Source organism: Stegodyphus dumicola, chromosome 5, assembly GCF_044657685.1.
Source record: "Stegodyphus dumicola isolate Sdum_Otavi_A_Nest chromosome 5, ASM4465768v1".
Classification (NCBI taxonomy): Eukaryota; Metazoa; Arthropoda; class Arachnida; order Araneae; family Eresidae; genus Stegodyphus; species Stegodyphus dumicola.
The window spans coordinates 226,152,454-226,173,443 of record NC_140772.1 but is presented as its reverse complement, the minus strand read 5'-3'; the positions used below and the strand labels follow the sequence as shown (position 1 = coordinate 226,173,443).

The window sequence follows — 20,990 nt, the reverse complement described above, 5'->3', positions numbered from 1 at the left end:
ATCTAGTGCACACATTACAAATATTTCTTACATTTTTACTCAGACATAAAAAAGCTTGAGCTAGGTGTATGCCAGTTTTTATGAGGTATTGATATTAAGTAAAAACTATAAATTATGAAAAAAATATGAGTTTGTAGATGGGAATTTTTGAGCTTTTTTCAACACCATTATAAGTAGTCATTGTGAGCTGTCAGTCAGATTTTCAAAAGAAATTGAAAACTGGAGTCTGATGAATGGGACATTGCTTTTAATACTGTCTTGAAATGACCTAATATCACTCTGTATTTCCTGATGTCACACAATAGCTCCTTCAAGCATTCAAACAGTATTACACATCAAGAATTCTGCATGCTTAAAATTCAAAAACATTGCGGTTAATAACATGCAAATTCAATGTAAGAGGTACCAGACATATATCTATTGAGATCAGTATAGCAATAAAAAGTTTCACTAAGGTGTTACAACAAAAGACCTACAAAATCTTTTTATTAACAGAAAATAATCAAGAAAAATATCATTCACGTCTTTCATGTTGAATCATTCGAATGTTTAGGCATTACAGCAAAGGACAAGAAAAGCAGTTCCACTTGCGATATCGAGAGGCCCCAACTTGTCAGCAAACTGTGGTAGTGACTGCTAATAAGTGTGAATTTACACCGAAACATAAGAAGGGTTTAAAGCCCTTTTTATTCAACTTTTAAAATAACAGATGCGTCCACTTGACGCTCACAAACTCTGCCGAAATGGCAGTTTAACTGAAACAGAACGTAGAACTGAAAAATAATAACTGGATGAATAAATAGCGAGATCACTATCCACAAGGCTCTGAGATCTTAAACTAACCTAACCCTGTTCTAAATTACCGCTGAGATGTAGCGAGCTTACTGATTAAGCAGTTGAGAGATTTAGCAAAATCTGCCGAGAGAGGCACACAGGCCGACATGCGTGGTTCTAAATTTCTACCGAGCAACATGCACGTTCGCGATTGAAGAAGCACACCTACAATCTCGATTCCCTTCTATTTAAACTCAACTTACTTCCGCTAAATTTAAATATACTGTGCGCTCTACTACAATTTACATACTCTAGCATTGGCAATTCTAGGGAAAAGTAAAGGCCAGACAGGAAAGAGAACTTAAAATAAATGTTAGTTAAAATAAATATAAACAGTACACACTAACGATCCACTTTGCCAATCATTACTAACTAATAATTAAAATCTCAGGTGTGTTCCATTAAGACATGGAACAAAGTTAACCAACTTTCCAGGCTGCTGGCTGATTTACAACAATGAAAGGTATTTCCATGACGTGATATAAAAACTTTTGGATAGATATATTTACACATCTTTAGAGAAGGTCCTTAGACTATTATTTTATGTTCCCTTATTGCTATGTTATCCTATACTAGATTATGAAGAACTTAGCCACACATAAAACCTCAGAATTATGAAATATATGGAACTGACAATCAAACATTTATCACTTCTGAAATACTTCTAAAATTTCAGGTACCATACAAAGGATTTATATCCTATATGTTATTTGTCTGTATGTTTCTATATTGAGATATTGCTCAAATATAAAAGAAATTTCAAAATGATTATTATTATTATTATTATTATTTTCATTTAAAAAAAGCATTTTGATGTCAGGATGGTAACTGTCCACAGATCATAAAATCACACATATGTATTCTCAGGTTCCAAAACTGATTTTTCTTTTTCTAAAAGAATGGAATGCAAAACGTGTCTTAATCACAAAACTAAAAAAAACTCATTTTTTTCCCCATAAATGTAAGTAAACTACGAGATTCTATAAAAGCAATTATTTTTTAAATCTCTTACCACATTGAACTCACAATAAAAAAATCTAACTGCAATCCAAACATTTTTGTATAAAGATGAAGGCATGATGAAAATTCTTGAGAGCAATCTTTCTGTAGTCAACAGTACATAGTAAAATGTGTTGAAGTGTCTTATGTGAAATATAGCTAAATATATAGAAATTTTTATAATGTGAGAAACCTTCATGTGCACATATCCAAAATAATATTGTGGAAAAATACTTTTTTGGGAAAGATCCATATATATTGCTTACTACGTTTTACCATTCCGTTGAAATGCACTTATTTTGGATAAAATGAGAAGCTGTATGGATTCTACAGAACAAAGGTTATATTTAGCATTTTAACTGAAAACACATAGATTAGTAGAAATTCCCATTAATGTTGCTTCAGGTTTCTAAACAACATTTACAATTATAACTCTACATTTCTGGTCACTCAGAGAGATATTTGTAGAAAAAATGAAATATTGTTGAAAATTCCATCCAATACACAAATGACAATACACAACTCTATATATAACCACCATCTGACTGCGAGTGCGAGTTGAAGCCAAAGCATATACTTAAAATCATGTAAACTGTAACTTAAATTTTCTTTAAAATTTGAAAACAGAAATTGCTCAGTTAGCATTAAGGTTTTGAAGAACTACTGATATTCCTGTTTTATAAAAATAGAAACAATTAAGTCTTAATCTCCATGCTTTAAAATGAATAATATACCTGTTAGAAATTTCCTAAAAAAAATTGTGAAAAATTTGCTACTGCAAAGTTTCCCATTGTTAAAAATACGGCTATAATGATTAAAATATATTTTGAATGCTTAAAATAAAAATAAGTAAAAAACTCATGAATTTTTTAGACATATGCTTTAGAGCAGGGGTTCTCAACCTTTTGACCAACGTGTACTACCTAAACAAAAACTGAAAACCCTTAGTACCACCACTATATTTTACCATGATTACTTTTCAATTACTAAATAGAAATATAATAATAATAATAATAATAATAAAATAAAATCTGAAGGCTTTCAGATTTTACCAATGCCAAAAGAGGCATTTTTTTTAAATGTTTTGTGTACGACCTTTATTTATGAAATATGTCCTTTGCACTTAAAACATAAAATTCAGTTCAACAGCAATATCGGATGAGCATATCTTTAGAATTTCCGATACTCAGTCTCCTGTGCTGGAAATAAAGAGATAGTTCTTTTTTTCCCCCGTACAGTTTTGCCGTTGCTCTCTTTGAAATCATTACGTTCTTCTATAAAAAATTCGTTAAAGCGTTACAAAATATGAAATCGATAATAAAACAAATTCAAAATTAGGACTTACAGTTGCCCATATTCAGTGGAGGATTACGTCAATCAACATTTCATCGCTCTAGGTACCGTTGTTTTATCACAATGCGAGAAAAATACATATATTCATGCAGATTCTTCATTACTTAATTTCTTTATGGTTGCAACAATTTGAAAAGTGAAACGGACATTTAAGATTTCAACGTAAAATGCCCAAAAATGAAGTTAATAGAGCTTCTGGCCTTTAGGCTAAAAAGAAAGAAAGAAACTGAATCCTTTCAGGTTTTATATTATTCCCAAAAGGATGTTTTTTTAAATGTTTCGAGTGTTACCTTTACTTATTAAATATCATACCCCTCGCACTTAAATACATAAAATTCAACTGAACAGCAATATTACAAAATATTTAAAAACAGCAAAACAACATACCTTTAGAATTTCCGATGCACAGTGTTGCGAGTTGGAGATAATAATGTCCGTACATGGCTCACTTTGAAATCGTGGAGTTTGCTAATTAAAAATTCGTTAAAGATTTGCAAAATAGATCATTAAACAAATTCGAAATTCTAAATATGGGCGTTCAGGTGGCCATGTTCGGTTGGAAGACTACCATATTCAAAATTTGATGGTTCTAGGTACCGTTGTTTTATCACTTTGCAAGAAACATTCATGCAATTATAGATTCTTTATTATTTAGTTCCTTTAAATATATAATGCATGGCAATAATATTTGGTGGCAACACTTTCAAAAGTGAATCAACGTGAAATGCCTTCTTGAAATTAATAGCCCATTTGGGTTAACGCCCTTTGGGCTAAAAAATATTTTGTCATTTGCCCAACCTTTTGGCTAATTGTATTAAATATACACACATAAAAATATTAGATTAAAAATTGGTTACCATTTTAATTATCAAAATTTAATTAATTTTTAATTCTAAACTTTAGTGGCAAATTTGAGCCTTTTTAAGAGAAATCAATTTCTATATGTCTTGTCTTATTTCATTTAGTTTTAGCAAATTAAAGAGATAGTTTTTTTTTTCTTTTTTACAGGAACTTATTTTTATTTCCTATTAAATACAGCATCCATTTCTATCACGCCTTTCAGAAACGTCATTTATGGTAAGTTTTGTTATGTCAACCACTAAAAGAATATTTGTGAAACGTACAACATGGAAAAACTACGAAAACTGCCATGCAAACAGATCGTTCGGATCTTGCGAAAGTCTATAAGTGGCTATTGACTTTGAACAAAAACTATTCATTTTTTAATTTATTAGTTAAAATTGCTTCTTAGCAGACTACCCACTTTTCTCTTGCATACCAGCAGTGGTACGCACACCACTGACTTTTAGAAATGCATATCACCGGTTGAGAACCCCTGGTTTAGAGAAATACTACAGGAAAAAAAAAAATTACCTCGTTCTTTGGTTTTCTGCTTCTGGTGGACTGGTTCGGGTGGACCTCTTTTTTTGCTCTGGTTGCTCTCTCTTTTTGCTCCGCATACACTTTTTTTTTTTTTAAAAAAAAGAAAGGAATGAAACTTTTCTCTATACACTGTTCATGATTAACAGAAATGCACTTTCAACATATAATTAATACGGAACCAAACACAGAAATGTGTTTTTAGGAAAGGCACATCATTTATTAAATAAATAAATAAAAACTGAAATTGTACACAAACCAAAATTAATTTTTTTAGAATTCTCAATACTTTTTTCTGTATGTGACAGCAATCTACTGAATTTCGTTAGTTAGTTAATCAGTTTTATACTAGATGTGGCCAGTGGTCGGCGGCCGGGCACAGTGCAGACAGCATATCGCACTCAAACTCACACCAGATACGATAGCTGTAGGCTGTAGGGTAGGGGTAAAGTAGAGTTTACAGTCGATGGTCATAAAGTACATTTATGAAAATACAGTAGAGTCATTTTTTAGTTTAATCATGAAACTGAAAATATTGCATTATAAATGCAACTAAAAAAAAAGGGAATTTTATTGCATGACTGAATAATTTAAGTTGAGAACAAAAAATATTACAGTTGAATGAATATTTTACATTACATTTTAGGTATGTAGAATGGATAAAAGAAAAAGCAAAACAGGCTCACAGAAACTTCGAGAAAAGAGACTAAAACTGTTATATAGCAGCTGTCTATATATAGACAGGTTTGGTTTATTTAATTATGGCAAAACACACTAGGGCTACCTGTCTAAGGGGAGGGATGCCTTCGTGGAGGACTTTTTAAGGGGAACTGGCTCGTATACACGTTACACACGAAAACGGCCATGCAGCAGCCTGTTCGCGGGATTCGAACCTCGGACCAAACTACCAGTGTTTAGCGACTTTACCGCTCGGCCGCTGCTGGCCTGTGAAACAATCGTATAAGTTAAATTACAGCATCACATACAATGCCGCACCATCCTACAAAAAACTTGTATATGATTTCAAAAGTATATAAAAAAAGGATGCCTTTACAATTAATCCAGAATATGATTAAAAAAAAGCGTAAAAAATATGAATACTTACAAGTATCTTCTTGGACAGAAGTTTTTTCTGCCTATTATAAAATAGAGTAAAATAACTTAAGAACATTAAAAAAAATTTCTATTTTAATCATTATTAGGCAGTACATGAAAGAATATAATTATATACAAAACAAGCATCCATAACACAGAAATCTAGAAACGTAGATAGGAATTTTATGTAAAATATAAAATTCTAGAAGAAACTGCATATTTTGCAAATGTTATGCAGACACAACAAAACTCATTCATTCAGAATAGCTTACTCCTACGGAAGCTTACTCCTACGGAATTAAAAAAAAAAAAAAAGAGTGCCCAAAATAAGATTAACACTTGTTTGATATTTAAAATACAAAAACAATTAAACATCATGTGACTGGAAATTTTATATTTACAACTGGAATAAAAATGTACACCGTGTGTGACTGAAATTACCTACTTATCTTGATATTTTTAGTTCTGTTACTGCTCGCCAAGAGAATGCTTTACAGCATACTAAAAAAATTCAAATAAATTTTTTTTCACACACTTTTTAGATGATTTTGCTTTCCTGTTACAAAAAAAAAAAAAAAAAAAAAAAAAAAAAAAAAAACTGCTTTTTTTTTTTTTTACTGAAACTATATTTTTGAAAGTGTAAACTAGTCTGCTACTTGACACTTCCATTCTAATTCAAAATGTAACTTTTAAAGAAGCACTGAATAGAAGGCAATGTTTGTGTTCTTTCTGAACAACATTATTCACATCTAGTTAGAGGAGTAGGTTTGAGAATAAAATAAATTTCATGCAGTTTATCAAATAGCATTAAATATTTTACACTTATAATAGTTGGAGATATTTAAAAGAAGGTAAGTGACATTTACGTTTTACTAAAGGTTAGCTTTATGCTTTTTTTTTTTAAATTTCTCATTTTGTCACATACTTGGTCAGTATAGAGGTTTAGCAAATAGTAGGGAGATTTTATGTCAAACGGCATAGGTTAAAATGAGAAGTGAGATCATAATCAGCATGATTCATAACAAAAGAACGAATGTTGTCTATAGAGAGACCCGCTGATTGGAACAAACCTGAAAGGCCTGATGTAGGCACAATTGGTAACTGTTGAAAAGTTAGTCAAGCTCTGCTTAATGCAGTTAATTTCATAGCTTTATGTAGAGTTCTAGGGGTTGTAACCCAGTTAATATACGTACTTTAAGGTTCCAATAAGCCATTGAAGCGCCAGAGGAGATAAGTTGTTTTATATATAAGTCTCAGTAGATGCAAAGAATAAGTTTTACTTGATGGTGTTGATGGTTATTTGATGGGTGATGGTTACTCGATGGGTTCTCCACACAAAGGATTTGGCGATTGGATTCCCTAAAAATCCCAGTCGCCGTTTAAAAGGGGGAGTATATAAGGTATTTCTCCCACCTTCTTGGTGACCCTTCGTGGTGTAGTAGTTTGCACACTGGTAGCGGTATTCCAGAGGTCCGCGGTTCGATTCCCGGCGAAGACATTGTTAATTTTTTATCGTTCCTGCTTTCAAAAATACTTAATGTCTCTACAAGCCTTCTCAAACATTTTGGCTAGTTTATATCGATTTTCTCCTCTTTAATTATCGATCTTTTCTGACAATAATTAGAAATTTGTCTCTATGCAAACCAATGTTCTCGCTAGTTTCTGTGTGCTTTATCTGCTAACTTGTGAACCTCTCCACAATGTACCTATGATGGTTTACTTCATCTAGTTAAAGCTAAATAGTCCCACCCCCGATAGACGTGAAGAAAATTATCACTGTATCTGAAAGTAACTACAATATCAGACAAGGAACTTAGAACATAAAGGCATGTTCTGATGTTAACAAAGTCAATTACAGCTCATGGTGACGTAATTAAACAAGAACAGTCAAATTCAAACTAAAAATGTGGACTAGTGGTCAAAGATAATACAATTTAATTTTAATTTAATCTGACTCAGTAACTCTATTATATGAGGAAACAGAAATGGGAAGTTATAGTAAAGGCTGAAATGATAAAAAATTGGGTAATTTACATAATAATAACTGCACATATCTTTGAAGAATAATTTTCTTTATGTATTCGGTTTCTTTTTTCAACGTGTTTCCTTTTAATTTTAGAATTTTTGGATTTAATTAAGGATTTCTATTATTCTAAAAAACACTAAATGCATTTAGAATGTACAGAAAAAGAGGCTAATTTTATTTTAGTAATATGAATATTCAGAAGAAATATGAAATATATATGGTAAAGGCCGGTTTCAGAGCAGGTGTGGCAGAATTTTTAGAATTTAGTGACACACAGAACAACAAAATCTAGAAATGGCCAAACTTTTAGAATTTAGAGCAAGCATTGGAAGCAGAATTTAGATAGGCACTAGGCAGCAGAATTTAAGATACACAGAGATTGCATCAGGTGGGAAAATGCATAGCACCAGCTCTGTGTACGATGCATTTAGACATATTAGATGAATCTTTTAAATTGTAAGTTTTCAATTTTTTTACTAATAAAAAAACATCTTTCTATAATGTCTGCCCAAGTGACAAGATTAGAAGCATTTTTGATATTTTCCATACTTTCGTCTAGTGAAAAGTAGAGAAAATAAAGGGAAGATAAACATGTTAAGAAAAAAGATTCTGGTATCAGAAGTAAAACATTCAAATATTATGTTTCCATTGTTCTTCCAGACGTTCTCCAAAAAGTAAGAAATTCATCACAAACTTTCTGTAAAATGTATCCATTACATGTTGATGCCATGGAGACATTTTTCATTTTGTCACATATTTCTCGAATCTTCTAGTATCGTGGGTCTATAAATATTGGCTTCAAATCCTTCTAAACTTTCCATGCTGCAATGTCAAAACTACTACAGAAAAATTACCCCTACCAATTCAGTAACAGCAAAAAGCAGAAATATTTTGGAAAAAAAAAAGGGGGGGGAAGGAAAAAGGGTAAAATTTATTTTATAGAGAAAACTGATACACATTCTGAGAATTTTGAATAATCTGAGACAATTACATGGGAAAAATGCTTACTATGAAAAAAATTAAAAAGAAGACATTTTAATTAATTACATAGCTAATTTTGCTTTTACTAAGAGCTGTTTCGTAAATTATGCTTTATAGCTATATAACTTGTTTATTTTTCAGATTTAAAATATTGTATAATAAGTTGCCAAAATGAAACTTTATAATATAGGAACGCAAAATAAAAATGTTTTATTTTAATGTTATTTTTTAAATATAATTCTAATATATTACCATTATTTTAATGAAATTTATCAATGTTATGATGTTTTAAAAAAATCGCCGAAAAATTCTCAGATCTCGGCATTAAAAATTTTCTATAGAAACTGATCTTAAAATGTTGATAAGTTGTCAAATTTAGAACCATTTAATAAAAGAATTCATAACGACAAAAGCGAAAAGTTGTTTATGAGCTCTTTATTAGAAAAAATGAATTTCGAAATGCTTATGTTTCACTTCTTGCTTAGAAACTCGAGTATCCCATCATTTATGTTAGAAATGGAAACAAATTATAACCCATGAACCCATTCAAAAGATAATCATTATACGTCAGTGAATTGCCAAAAATATTCCTCCAAAATGCTAATTCACACTCAAAATAGCAGTCGTAAAAACAGAGAGAAATTTCAGATGATTAAAATTAAGGACCTTCTACTGATTTTGGCCAAAATTAAGGACTTTTAAGGACCAAAAATCGATTAAAAAAATATAAGGACTTTTAAGGACCGTGCGAACCCTGGAAAAAGATCAAGATTTAGTTTCAAGTGGAAAAATTGTTCCAAATATGTATCCCAGGAAAACATGGAATATTTCGAGTGTTGCAAAAGTAATATCTTTAATGTTAAAAGAACATCTTCTAAATCTAAGGATAGTCGCAAAATCATTAAAATGCTCAGTGTCAACTGTAAACAAAGCGAACAATGCTGATTTGAATTTAAAAAGGCGGAAAAAATAATGTGCAATGTCTTTCTCCACAACATACTGCTGAAAGCAGAACATGCAGCAGAATTCTTTATCAGAAACATTTACCTGGCCAAAAATGGAAATTTTTTGTCATAATAGATGAAACTAGCATGTACTTAAATGACTGCAATAAAAAGAGATCCATTTATTATCATCAAAGTGAAGAAAGAGTTTTTAAACATGGTTCAAGGAATCTAAAAAAGGTTTTTCTAAGGAATTTATGATTGTTTTATATATATATAACGGCAAATTAAACATAAAGAAAGTGGAGAAAATTGTTAAGAGAAACTCCACATACTATTAAAAGTGGAACAAGAAACAGGTTTCAAGGTCATACCCACTGCTCATATTCCTACTAAATCTTTTGCTATATTACCTATTTTTTTCCCCTTTGTTTTCGGAATTTTAAATAGTGGGTTGTCCAGACGTCGACTTATAACCTCCTTAAGACTTTGGAAAGCTGTTCGAGAGCAACAAAACAAAATACTGCTTCCAATACTACAAAAGGCTGGACATTACAGTTTATAAAGGCAGTGAAATATAAGGGCGTTCAAAGAGAACATTTAAAACAAAAATTTTAGGTAAAATATTTCTGCAATTATAATGAAAATCATCCAAAAAATGTGCGAAGGTCTCTGTAATCAGAGTGACACCTAGTTTTCCTTTGAGTAACACATATGTTATTAAAAAAATCAAGAATGTGTGCCAGGTGCAAAAACAATGCAACACAGAATCTGACACTCAGTCACAGTCATGTGTAAGATTTTGAAGGTGGAAACCATTTTAAAGGCCTTCAATATAGTCGTAAATCTTGGATGACACAAGATATGAAGAGGGTATCTTGACACATTCCACTTTCGGTTGCGCCATCCACATGCCCAGATCTCTTTGCTCTTTGTTAACAACCCTTGGCACAGCAACATTAGACTACTTATGTTGCCCATATATCATCACGCTTATTGCCTGTAGGAATATATCGCTATCAACGACTGCCATTTCAATCAGCTATAATTTTAAAATAAAATAAATGAGACCTTACAAGTTAATGCTTGCTATTAAAATGTTCAAAGAGTTTAAACATTATTTTGGAACAAAATAAAGCAAACATAAGGTACAACAAGGCATATAATAACTTCTGAAAAGCAACATTTATTTCTGAAGGATATTTACATTTCCAAAGAAAACAGTGAACAGTTATGTTTGTGAAAAAATTAAAAAATTTTCATTAGCAGGTACAAAGAATAACTATAGGTTTATAAAACTGTTTCAGGCATAAAAGGTTGGTGCCAAAACTGCACCAAGCAGTAGAATGGTAGAATTCACATAAAAACTGTATGTTTCTGTTTGTTTTATTAAAATATGTGGAAAGAAATGTCCAGTGATCACCAACGGAAATAATTTTTTTTAAAATAAATATAAGTAAACTATAAGATTCTATGAAAACAACATTTCTAAATATCCCACCACATTGTACTCACAATAAAGAATATCTAATTGTAATTAAAACATTGACTAATCTTCAAGATATGTACTCAAGCTGTTCAAGTCCTGCACTCCAGAAAATGCATGTGTATGTCACAGAGGACAGGAGACACTAGACAACTCAAGGTAATGCCTTCAGCTACAAGTAAAATTTTCCTCTGAAACCATTTTTGTTAGATACAAGTTTTGGTTAGTCGTAGCAGTTCTTACAGTTTAAAACTTGTAGCATGTAATTCACAAAACCTCTTATTTAAGCACTCAGATCCAAGAATAGAAGGGTCACTCACAGTGATTTCCTATCAAAGCAAACCACAAGAGAGTACTAGGTACTTCCAAACTCCATATGGCAACACAGAAGATTCTTTAAACATCTTTCAGATTTAATTAACTTATAAAACTTTGAAGCATGGATAATTTAAAAAGAATTATCTCACCATGAATATAATCTATCATCCAGTCCCATTCCTATGACCTTGAAAAATACTTTGAACTTACTAGCAAAGATATGCGATTTAGGGTGGAAAGGGATTTGACATTTTTTTAACAGCTTTGTAAGGAAAAGATTATCTCACCTCAAGTCAGAAAATATTTCTGTTAAAAACTATAATGTTCAAATAAGATTTAAATATGAACTATTTGTATAATAAATTGTCAAACGTCAAAGAACAGCAATAAAAGTGCATCTTGATAATTTAATTACACTTTTAAGGTAAATGATATATTTCAGCATTAATGCAATTAATAAAAACAATGTTTCTAGGGCCATATATTACACTAAATACACAACAGATTTTTTTAAATTGTTAATCAATAAATATGCCAGACTCATTGTTCTAAATTACCTTACTGCACTTTATTAAAATATGCACCTTTTTCTAAACTTCAGCAAAAAAGCAAAAATTCCTCACCAGTAAAGAAAAGAGCACACTTTTTTTAAATTGATCAGCAGAAGACAAGTGATCCACATAACAGAAGTTCTTTTCTAAAATTTCTTTTGAAGAAAGGAAATATTTTTTCATGTGTCACTCATATAGACTTTAGAACAAATATATCTGAATTCTTGAACTTTCCAAATATGCAAAAAGAGATTAAAAATATAAAGAAAAGAAAAACACTTGATCAAAATAAAATGCTCAGATTTCATTACACTCCAAAGGCAATAGAAAATAACACTATTTTTTTTTAAAATTATATCGTATATACAGAATTATAACTATCAGGTTTTAGCAAAAGTTTCGCACCACTGCAAATATCATCTGCGTGGACAGTTTGCACTTTTTGCTGCATTTCATTTAAACTTATTTCCTTGAATTTAATTGGAGATATAATTTCTCATTCAATTAATTCAGTTCTCACTTTGCTGCAAAGCAAAAATACACAAATACTCGAAATATCTTCCTTAAAAATTAAAAAACATGAAAACATAAAATTAAATTACATAACAACATAAAATTAAATTAAATTAGTCTTACCTGAAATGACATCCTGGTCCTAGGGCCCTGACGTCTTACTTGTACATTGGTCACTGGGCCCTGGGACTCGGCCATTACCCTGGTAAGTGTGTGATGCTGTAAAAAATTTTTTTAATTAGAAATAAAATCTTTTAATGTGCAGGTTCAAGCAAAAAGTTTCATTCAGAAACAATACAAAATTTGCCACTACACAATAAATAAAACTGGGCATAGTTTGTCAAATGCAGGACAGTCCAGTTATCCAGATAGCCAATCCTTTCCATGGCACGGAGAAAAAAAAAAAATTAGATGGCAATTTTTTCACTATTTAATGGTACATTATTAACTATTTAGTATTATTAACACACAAATTATTATTTTTCAACAAAGCAGAAATGGCTTAGCACTATCTTTAGTTTGTGGGGAAGAAGGATAAAAATACAAAGAAAAGAAAAACTTGACCAAATGCACAGATTTTATAACCCTCCAACAACCATAGAAAACATAATTATTTTATGACCGTTATCTCATACGTACAGAATTATAACTATTAGGCTTTAAAGAAAAGTTTTTTTCCACTGCAAATATCATCTGCACAAACAGTTCATGTTAGGAGTGTTTATCATGTTTTTAAAAGAATGGGAGAGAAGAAGTTACAGTTGTCTTCAGTACTTTGTATTGTTCTGTGTGCTATGTTTTTACATAAATAAGTACTTTACAAACCTTGAGGAACCTTTTCTATTTCTTCTGTCAATCATCTTTTTCTTTTTGCCATGTTGTTATAAAATGAAGCAAAGAAACTCCAAGAAATATTGTGAAAACATGGAACATTCCACAGCAATACTAACCTTTGTGTTGCTGTGGCACAAACATGTTCATAGAAAATTCTTTTTGGTATTTAAAAGAAAGAAACTTCTTTTAGAGCACTGTCTTGCGAAATTTGGAAAAGAGAAAAATATCATTATCATTAAGTGTCTGAAATGGAACTATCACGCTGCCAGATTAGAACCATCATTTACTTCCACTTCTGTTGCAAAAAATCTCAGAATGTCTTCAAATCATGTGTACAGTTTTAGGAACTAATATTGTATCATATGACACTGTTGGATTGGAGGATGACCATATGACCAATGTAGGTCGCCCTTTTGTCAATGAAGACCATATGACCAATGTACGTCGCCTCGATCATAAAGCATGTTAATAAATAATAAACATTAAAAAATAAAACACAAACATAAAAAAAAGTAATACAAACAAGACAAATTGGTGAGCAGGAGCAATACGAACCATCGGATTCAAATTCTATCCGGTAGACTTCACAATAAACCAATAAGATCTATCAAAGATCAACACTCCTACCATTTAAAACATTTTTAAAATCAAAATTAAATTAAAAAGTTTAAAATCTTAAAATTCAAAACAGCACAATTTCAATTACAATAAAACGTACAAAATACATAATATTCTACCAAAACAACTTATTTACAAAGCTTATTCTAAATACTACCAAAACATACTCCTATTTTATCTGCAGTTTTCAAAATTATATATTATACAAACATAAGATCAATCACACAACTTTAAATAAAAACAAAAGATGAGAACATTCTCAGATCTCAACACCACAGACATTTCGATTAGAATTTAAATAATTCATAAATACTCTGGCAATCCCGTTAAGTTTCACAAGATCCACCCTATCTACATTGCGCTTTAAATTCGCACGACGAATTCATTCAAAGAACTTGCAGTCATACCGAGTCGCCATAAACTTTACAATAATGTTCTCAGTTGCCATAAACTTTATAATAATTGCATGCAATATTTTCCTGAATACCAAATCTTTTAAGATAAGTGGGGAAATGGCCATGTTTGGTAATAAATTGATTTAAGTCATCATTGGTCACACCATTCAAACCACACCCTCGATTGATCAGCATAGTAAGATTTCATGGATCTACCGTATTTGACGGCATATAAGACGCACTTTTTTTCCCTAAATTTGGTCTCAAAAAAGTTACCTGCGTCTTATACGTGAAGGACACAGATTAACTGTTTCAATACTGAATGCTATTTTTAGCCAGGATAAAGGTCTAGACACACATAACTTTTTCTACATCTGCCACAATTATTTTGCGCATGCGTGAAATATCTGTCGCCAAAAAGCGCCAAAGCTCAAAGCTGATGTCAAAGTTTGAACAGGTTCCACGGTCTATGGAGCCTTTCCTTCTTTACATAGACTTTCTTTCACTCATTCGACACACGTGTCGCTATCGGTGCTACTCTGTATAAATGTGTCGGTATTGGTGCTTAAAACTGTTTGTTTAAAAAAAAAATACCCTGGAAAATATGACTACAGGATACAAAAGATTAAGCTATACACAATTCAGTATAAACTAGGAGAGTTAAACTACGCCAAAATGCATGGAAACAGAGCAGCAGCAAGGCATTTCGGTCCACCACCTATCGGAAAAATAGCTTGCCGTTTGTTAATTTTCCTTAATAAAAATATGTTTGGTAATTGCATTCAATGATTGTTTATTTGGTTTTTACGAAATGTGAGAACTAAAAGAAGCCACATTTTAAGTTATTGTGGTACAGCGCTATCGTGCGGACTATTGAAACTTTTTCCCCTTGTGTGTGGCCTTCTAAATAAGGGTGCGTCTTATATGCCATCAAATAGGTAATTGTAAAATTTTTTGAACCCAAAGTTTCAACGACGTAATGTTTATAATGGCGTGTTTAATCATATCTTATCAAACTTTTTTTTGCATTTTAAAGAAAGAGACTTGTTTTAGAACACCGTGTTGTGAAATTTGGAAAAAAAATATCATTATTAAGTATCAGCTGCCTGAAATGGAACCATCATGCTACCAGACTAGAACCACCATTTATTTCCATTTCTGTTGCAAAAATATATTAAAGATGCACAAAACTTACTTCGGGTACGCAAAGAGATGGAGCAGGAGATCTGTAGAAGCTTACTCTTTTGTACAACCTCACCCTTTTTTTTTCGTTGCCCTATAAAAGTAGGATATATTTAGAAACAATTATTAGCATAGTGGCCCCTATTACAAATATTTCTTACATTTACAATCCCATATAAAAAACTTGAGATTGCTGCATGCCAATTTTTATGAGGTATTGACATTAAGTAAACTAAAATAAATGCTGGACGTGAATTTTTCGAGTTCTTTGTGTGCATTTATGGTGAGTTATGTCTGTCATAATTTTTTATACTATCCTACATTATGAAGAACTTAACACCCCAAAATTATGCACTAAATAGATTTGACTATGATACATTTATTGCTTCTGAAATTTAAGCCCTAAAATTTCAGATTGCCTACAAAAATGATACCCCATGCGTCATTTATGTGCATGTTGCTATATAGAGATTCTATTCAAAAGTAAATGAAATTTATTTCAAAATTTTTATCAAGTTTAATTTCTCACAAATCTTAAAAAAGCATTTTGATCTCACAATGGTAACTGCCTACAAATCATAAAATCACACATCTGTATCGTCATTTCCTAAAACTGAATTTCTTTTTCTAAAAGAATGGCATGCAAAACATGTCTCTAAATAAAAAAAACTGTAGGGTATGAGCAAGGCAGTTGCATGAGCGACTCAATATGTCAGTCACTGCTTAAGGTCTCAGGTGAGGCATAAACTCCATTAGGATGTGGAACAAACTTGAATCATTTTCCAAGCTGCTGGCAGCTTTACAGCAGTTGAAGATATTTTCTTGACATGATATAAATCCTTTGGATGACACTTTTTTACACATCTTTAAGGGAAATGTTTAAGACTATTATTTCATATTCTCTTACTGCTACCATATATTATACTATGCTATACTATGAAGATCTACATCTAACACCTCAAAATTACATTCCATGAAAAGAAATGATTCCTTGCAATAACCATGAAGGACACTACTACAGTCTAGATTATTTAAGCATTTAACAGAACATAATGATGTTAACAACAATGAGACTTAACTTCAACTGGGAAATTAAGAAGTGGTGTCTACTAAAAGCTCCTACACTAAACATGATAAAAAAGCTAATAACTAAGCTAAATCAAATTTAAGAAGAACTCTAATTAAATTATGAATTAAAAATCTGAAATGACAGATACTTAATAGTTTTCCTTATAATATATATAAAGAAGCACAAAACTTACGTGTTGGGGAGGAGGAGATGAGCTTGCAGTTGGTGCTGAGTGCTTTAAAAGTAACATAAATATTTTAGAAACTTTGAATAGCTAGTGTACACTTTACAAATATTTCTTACATTTTTACTCAGACATAAAAAATCGTGAACTAGGTGTATGCCAGTTTTTATGAGGTCTTGACATTAAATAAAAACTATTATAATTTATGAAAAAAATACGAGTTTGTAGATCGGAATTTTTGAGTTTTTTTCAACAGCTTTGTAAGTAGTCATTGTGAGCTGCCTGTCAGATTTTCAAAGGAAAATGAAAACTGGAGTCCGATGAATGGGAGATTGCTTTTGATACTGTTTTGAAAAGACCCCATATCATTGTGTATTTCCTGATGTCACACAATAGCTCCTTCAAGCATTCAAACAGGATTACACATCAAGAATTCTCATTCTTAAAATCCAAAGACATTGTGCTAAATAACATGCATGTTCAATGTAAGAGGTATCAGACATATATCTAGTGAGATTAGTATAGCAATAGCAAGTGTCACTTAGGTGTTACATCAAAAGAACTACAAAATCTTTTTATTAACAGAATTATTATTATCAAGAAAATTATCATTCGTGCCTTTCATGTTTAATCATTCGAATGTTTAGGTATTACAGAAGAGGACAAGAAAGACCAAAGAATTATGAAATAAATGGAACTGAGTGTGACACATTTATCACTTCTAAAATACTTCTAAAATCTCAGATTTCATACGAAACACTTATACCCCATATATTATTTTTGTACATTTTCCTATAATGAGATCCTGCTAAAAAGGAAACAAAATTTCTTTCAAATCTTCTATTAATTTTATTTTTATTTAAAAAAAGCATTTTGATGTCAGGATGGTAACTGTCTGCAGATCATAAAATCACACATATGTATTTTTATGTTTCAAAATTGATTTTTCTTTTTCTAAACGAATGAAATGCAAAATGTGTCTTAATCACAAAACTAAAACAACTCCTTTCTTAAAAAAAAAAATAAATGTAAGTAAACTATGAGATTCTATAAAAGCAATGTTTTGAAATCTCTTACCAAACAGAACTCATAATAAGGAAAAATCTAACTGCAATCCAAACATTTTTGCATAAAGATAACTGCGTGATTGAATTTATAAAGACCTATCTTTCTATAGTCAACAGTATATTGCAAAATGAAGTTGCAACCAAAGCCAGACGAAGGTTTAAATAAGCTTCTTATTTAACAATAACTTATGCGAAATATAGCTCGATATATAGAAATTTTTACAATGATAGAAACTTTCATGTGCACATATGCAAAATATCATTGAAAAATACTTTTTGGGAAGGATACACGTATATTACAAAGCCTTACTACATTTTACCATTCCGTTGAAATACACTTATTTTGGATAAAATGAGATTCTGTATGGATTCTATAAAACAAAGGTACTATTTAGCACTTCAGTCTCAAAATACGTAGATTTGTAGAAATTCCCATTAATGATGCTTCAGGTTTCTAAACAACATTCAAAGTTATAACCCTACTTTTCTGCGGTCACCCAGAGAGATATTTATACAAAAAATGAACTAAAATTGAAGATTAAAGCAGTCTGAATGCTGAAAATTTCAACTAATGCACAAATGACTGTATTAATACAACTGTATATATAACCACCAACTGACTACGAGTGCATGAATACTGACATTCAACAAAAAATATATACAGTACAAAGTCCGAAATCTGGACTCGTCGAGACTTCGAGGATTCCGGATTTGGGATTTTTCTGGATAAGAAATCATCAGTTTAAATCTAGTACGATGGCAAGTAGAAATTATAAAATTAAAAATATGAAATCACGATTTATGAAATAATGAAGTATTTATGATCTAAATGTAATCTTTGGGTCTATGAGTATCATCAACAAAATCTATTTTTAGCATACGGAAAGAAATTTTTGGTAAATTTTTCCTTGTCAACATATTTTACCGTAACTGAAATCTGTAATCATCGCCAAGCATAATGTCAACATAAAAGGTTACCACCCTCTTTTATTATTCAAATACTAACATAAAAAAATTATTTAGGTATCGCTACATGAGTCATTACTCAAGTTGTCATGTTTTGATAAACATGCAGTAATAAAAGGAAAGTATAATAACTAATGATTCGCCAGGTTGATGCCAGATCAATGATGTATCTATGTGGAATGTTTTGGTTTGAGATGCGTGCCAAGCAAATACGCAGCAACAGAGCCAAATTACTGACAGTACATTATGCTAAAATGTTTGTTCAATAACAAGGTATTTTGTTTAGTGTCGAAATTAAGAATCAGGATTCTCCAGATGTTTTATTATGCACGGAGGGGGAAATCAAATGCGCATGCGTAAAGCATACGAGAAAAATTTTGTTGGTGGTTTTGAGGTCCAAATTTTAGATCATTCCGGATAACGGACATCCGAATTTCGGACTTTGTACTGAACTTAAAATCATGGAAACTGTTACTTAAATTTTCTTTAAAATTAAAAAAGTGAAATCGCTTAGTTAGTATTATGGTGTTGAAGAACTACTGATATTCCTGTTTTATAAAAATAGAAACATTTGAGTCTTAAAAAAGAATAATATACCTGCTAGGGATTTCGTAAATAAAATTCTTGTGAAAAATTTACTACTACTAATTTCAGGGACATTTCTGCACACGGAAATTAAGTGCTTTTAAGGACCATTAATGAAAACAATTAAGGACCTATAAGCAAATGGGAACTGAATAAATTCAATTAAAAATATTATCTATGCTGAACTTCAATTTTGTAATACCATTCTTAAAATGAAATAGATAAGTAGGATGCATTATTATTAAACACAATTATTAATAAGTTTGACGATAAAATAAACCTTATGAAACTTATCAAGTAGCATTCAATATTTTACATTCATAATAACTGGACATATTTGAAAGATTATTTAGGTGCTACTAAGAGTTAGCTTTATGTTGATTTTTTTTTAATGTCTCATTTTGTCACATACTTGCTCTGTCTAGGGATTTAGTAAATAATAAGTAGATTTTATGTCAAGTGGCAGAGTTATGTCAAGTGGCAGAGGTTAATGAGAAGTAAAATCACAATCAGCATGATTCAAAATAAAAGACTGACTGTTGTTGCTGCTCCTGCTTGCCTGGAGAGAGAGCTGCTGATCAAAACAAACCTGAAAGGCCTGATGTAAACACGGTTCGCAAGTTTTGAAAGTTAGCTAGGCTCTGTCTGACGCAGTTAGTGTGGTACTTCTTGTAGAGTTCCAGGGGTTGTAACGCAGTTAATATACTTTATGGTCCTAATAATCCACTAAAGCACCAGAGATGATAAGTTGTTTTGCATTATTTCAAGTCTCACTAGATGCGAAGAACAGGTTTTACATGAATTTTTACATTTCTGTGATTTAGCTTGTGACCCCGATAAGGGTCAATGAAAGGCAATAACTCGCTTTAAAATGCAGAGATAATTTTCAAGAGTAACCAGTTAGTTATAAGTAATTAAATTAGGTATTGGATAACCTTAGTCATTATGGATTTACATGGGCACTATTAAATTTCATTTCTTTTTTAACAATATTTGTTAAAAAAGCCCTATTAAAATCAGAATCTAATAAAATTTCACAGTTTAAAATGCATGTAATTTATGACACTGATTCTTAAACGATATTAGGATAATTACACATTAATGTAGTAACTACACTCAACAAAATATTTATGCATCCTTTTATTTGGAAGCCTTCCTAGACATTTTGGCTAATTTATAACAATTTTCTTCTTTTTAAGCATCTTTTCTAACAGTTAGAACTTTGTCTCAATATGCAAGGCAATGTTCTCACTAGTTTCTGTGTGTTTTACCTCCCTAACGTGTCAACCTCTCCAAAATGTACCTATGAGGGTTTAATTGATGTGGTAAAAGTTAAATAGTCCAAAACCCTCCAGACAGATGTGAAGCAAATTATCGCTATGTCTGAAAGTAACTACAAAGCCAGACAAAGGTTTAAATAAGATTCTTATTTAAAAAGAACTTATAACATAAAGGCATGTTCTTGTGCTAACAAAATCAATTACAGCTCATGATGATGTAATTAAACAAAAAGAATCAAATTCAAACTAAAAATATGGACAAGTGATCAGACTTTAATTTACAATTTAATTTCATTTTAAGCTGACTGAGTAACTCTATCATCATAAAAT

At 31.1% G+C, this 20,990-nt stretch overlaps 1 protein-coding gene across 4 annotated transcripts in view; it reads right to left on the bottom strand.

Moving 5' to 3' along the window:
* The window catches only part of LOC118204288 (uncharacterized), a 148,087-nt gene that overhangs the window by 105,763 nt on the left and 21,334 nt on the right, over positions 1–20,990 (bottom strand). For 3 of the 4 annotated variants that reach the window (XM_085817745.1, XM_085817743.1, XM_085817746.1), the window contains exons 4-8: positions 16,772–16,813; positions 15,523–15,603; positions 12,604–12,699; positions 5,672–5,702; positions 4,561–4,649 (exon numbers count right to left, since the gene is read on the bottom strand). In XM_085817745.1, coding sequence (XP_085673871.1) covers positions 4,561–4,649; positions 5,672–5,702; positions 12,604–12,699; positions 15,523–15,603; positions 16,772–16,813 — 339 coding nt within the window. The remainder of the gene's footprint in view (positions 1–4,560; positions 4,650–5,671; positions 5,703–12,603; positions 12,700–15,522; positions 15,604–16,771; positions 16,814–20,990) is intronic. The other variant, XM_085817744.1, reaches the window with a different exon arrangement.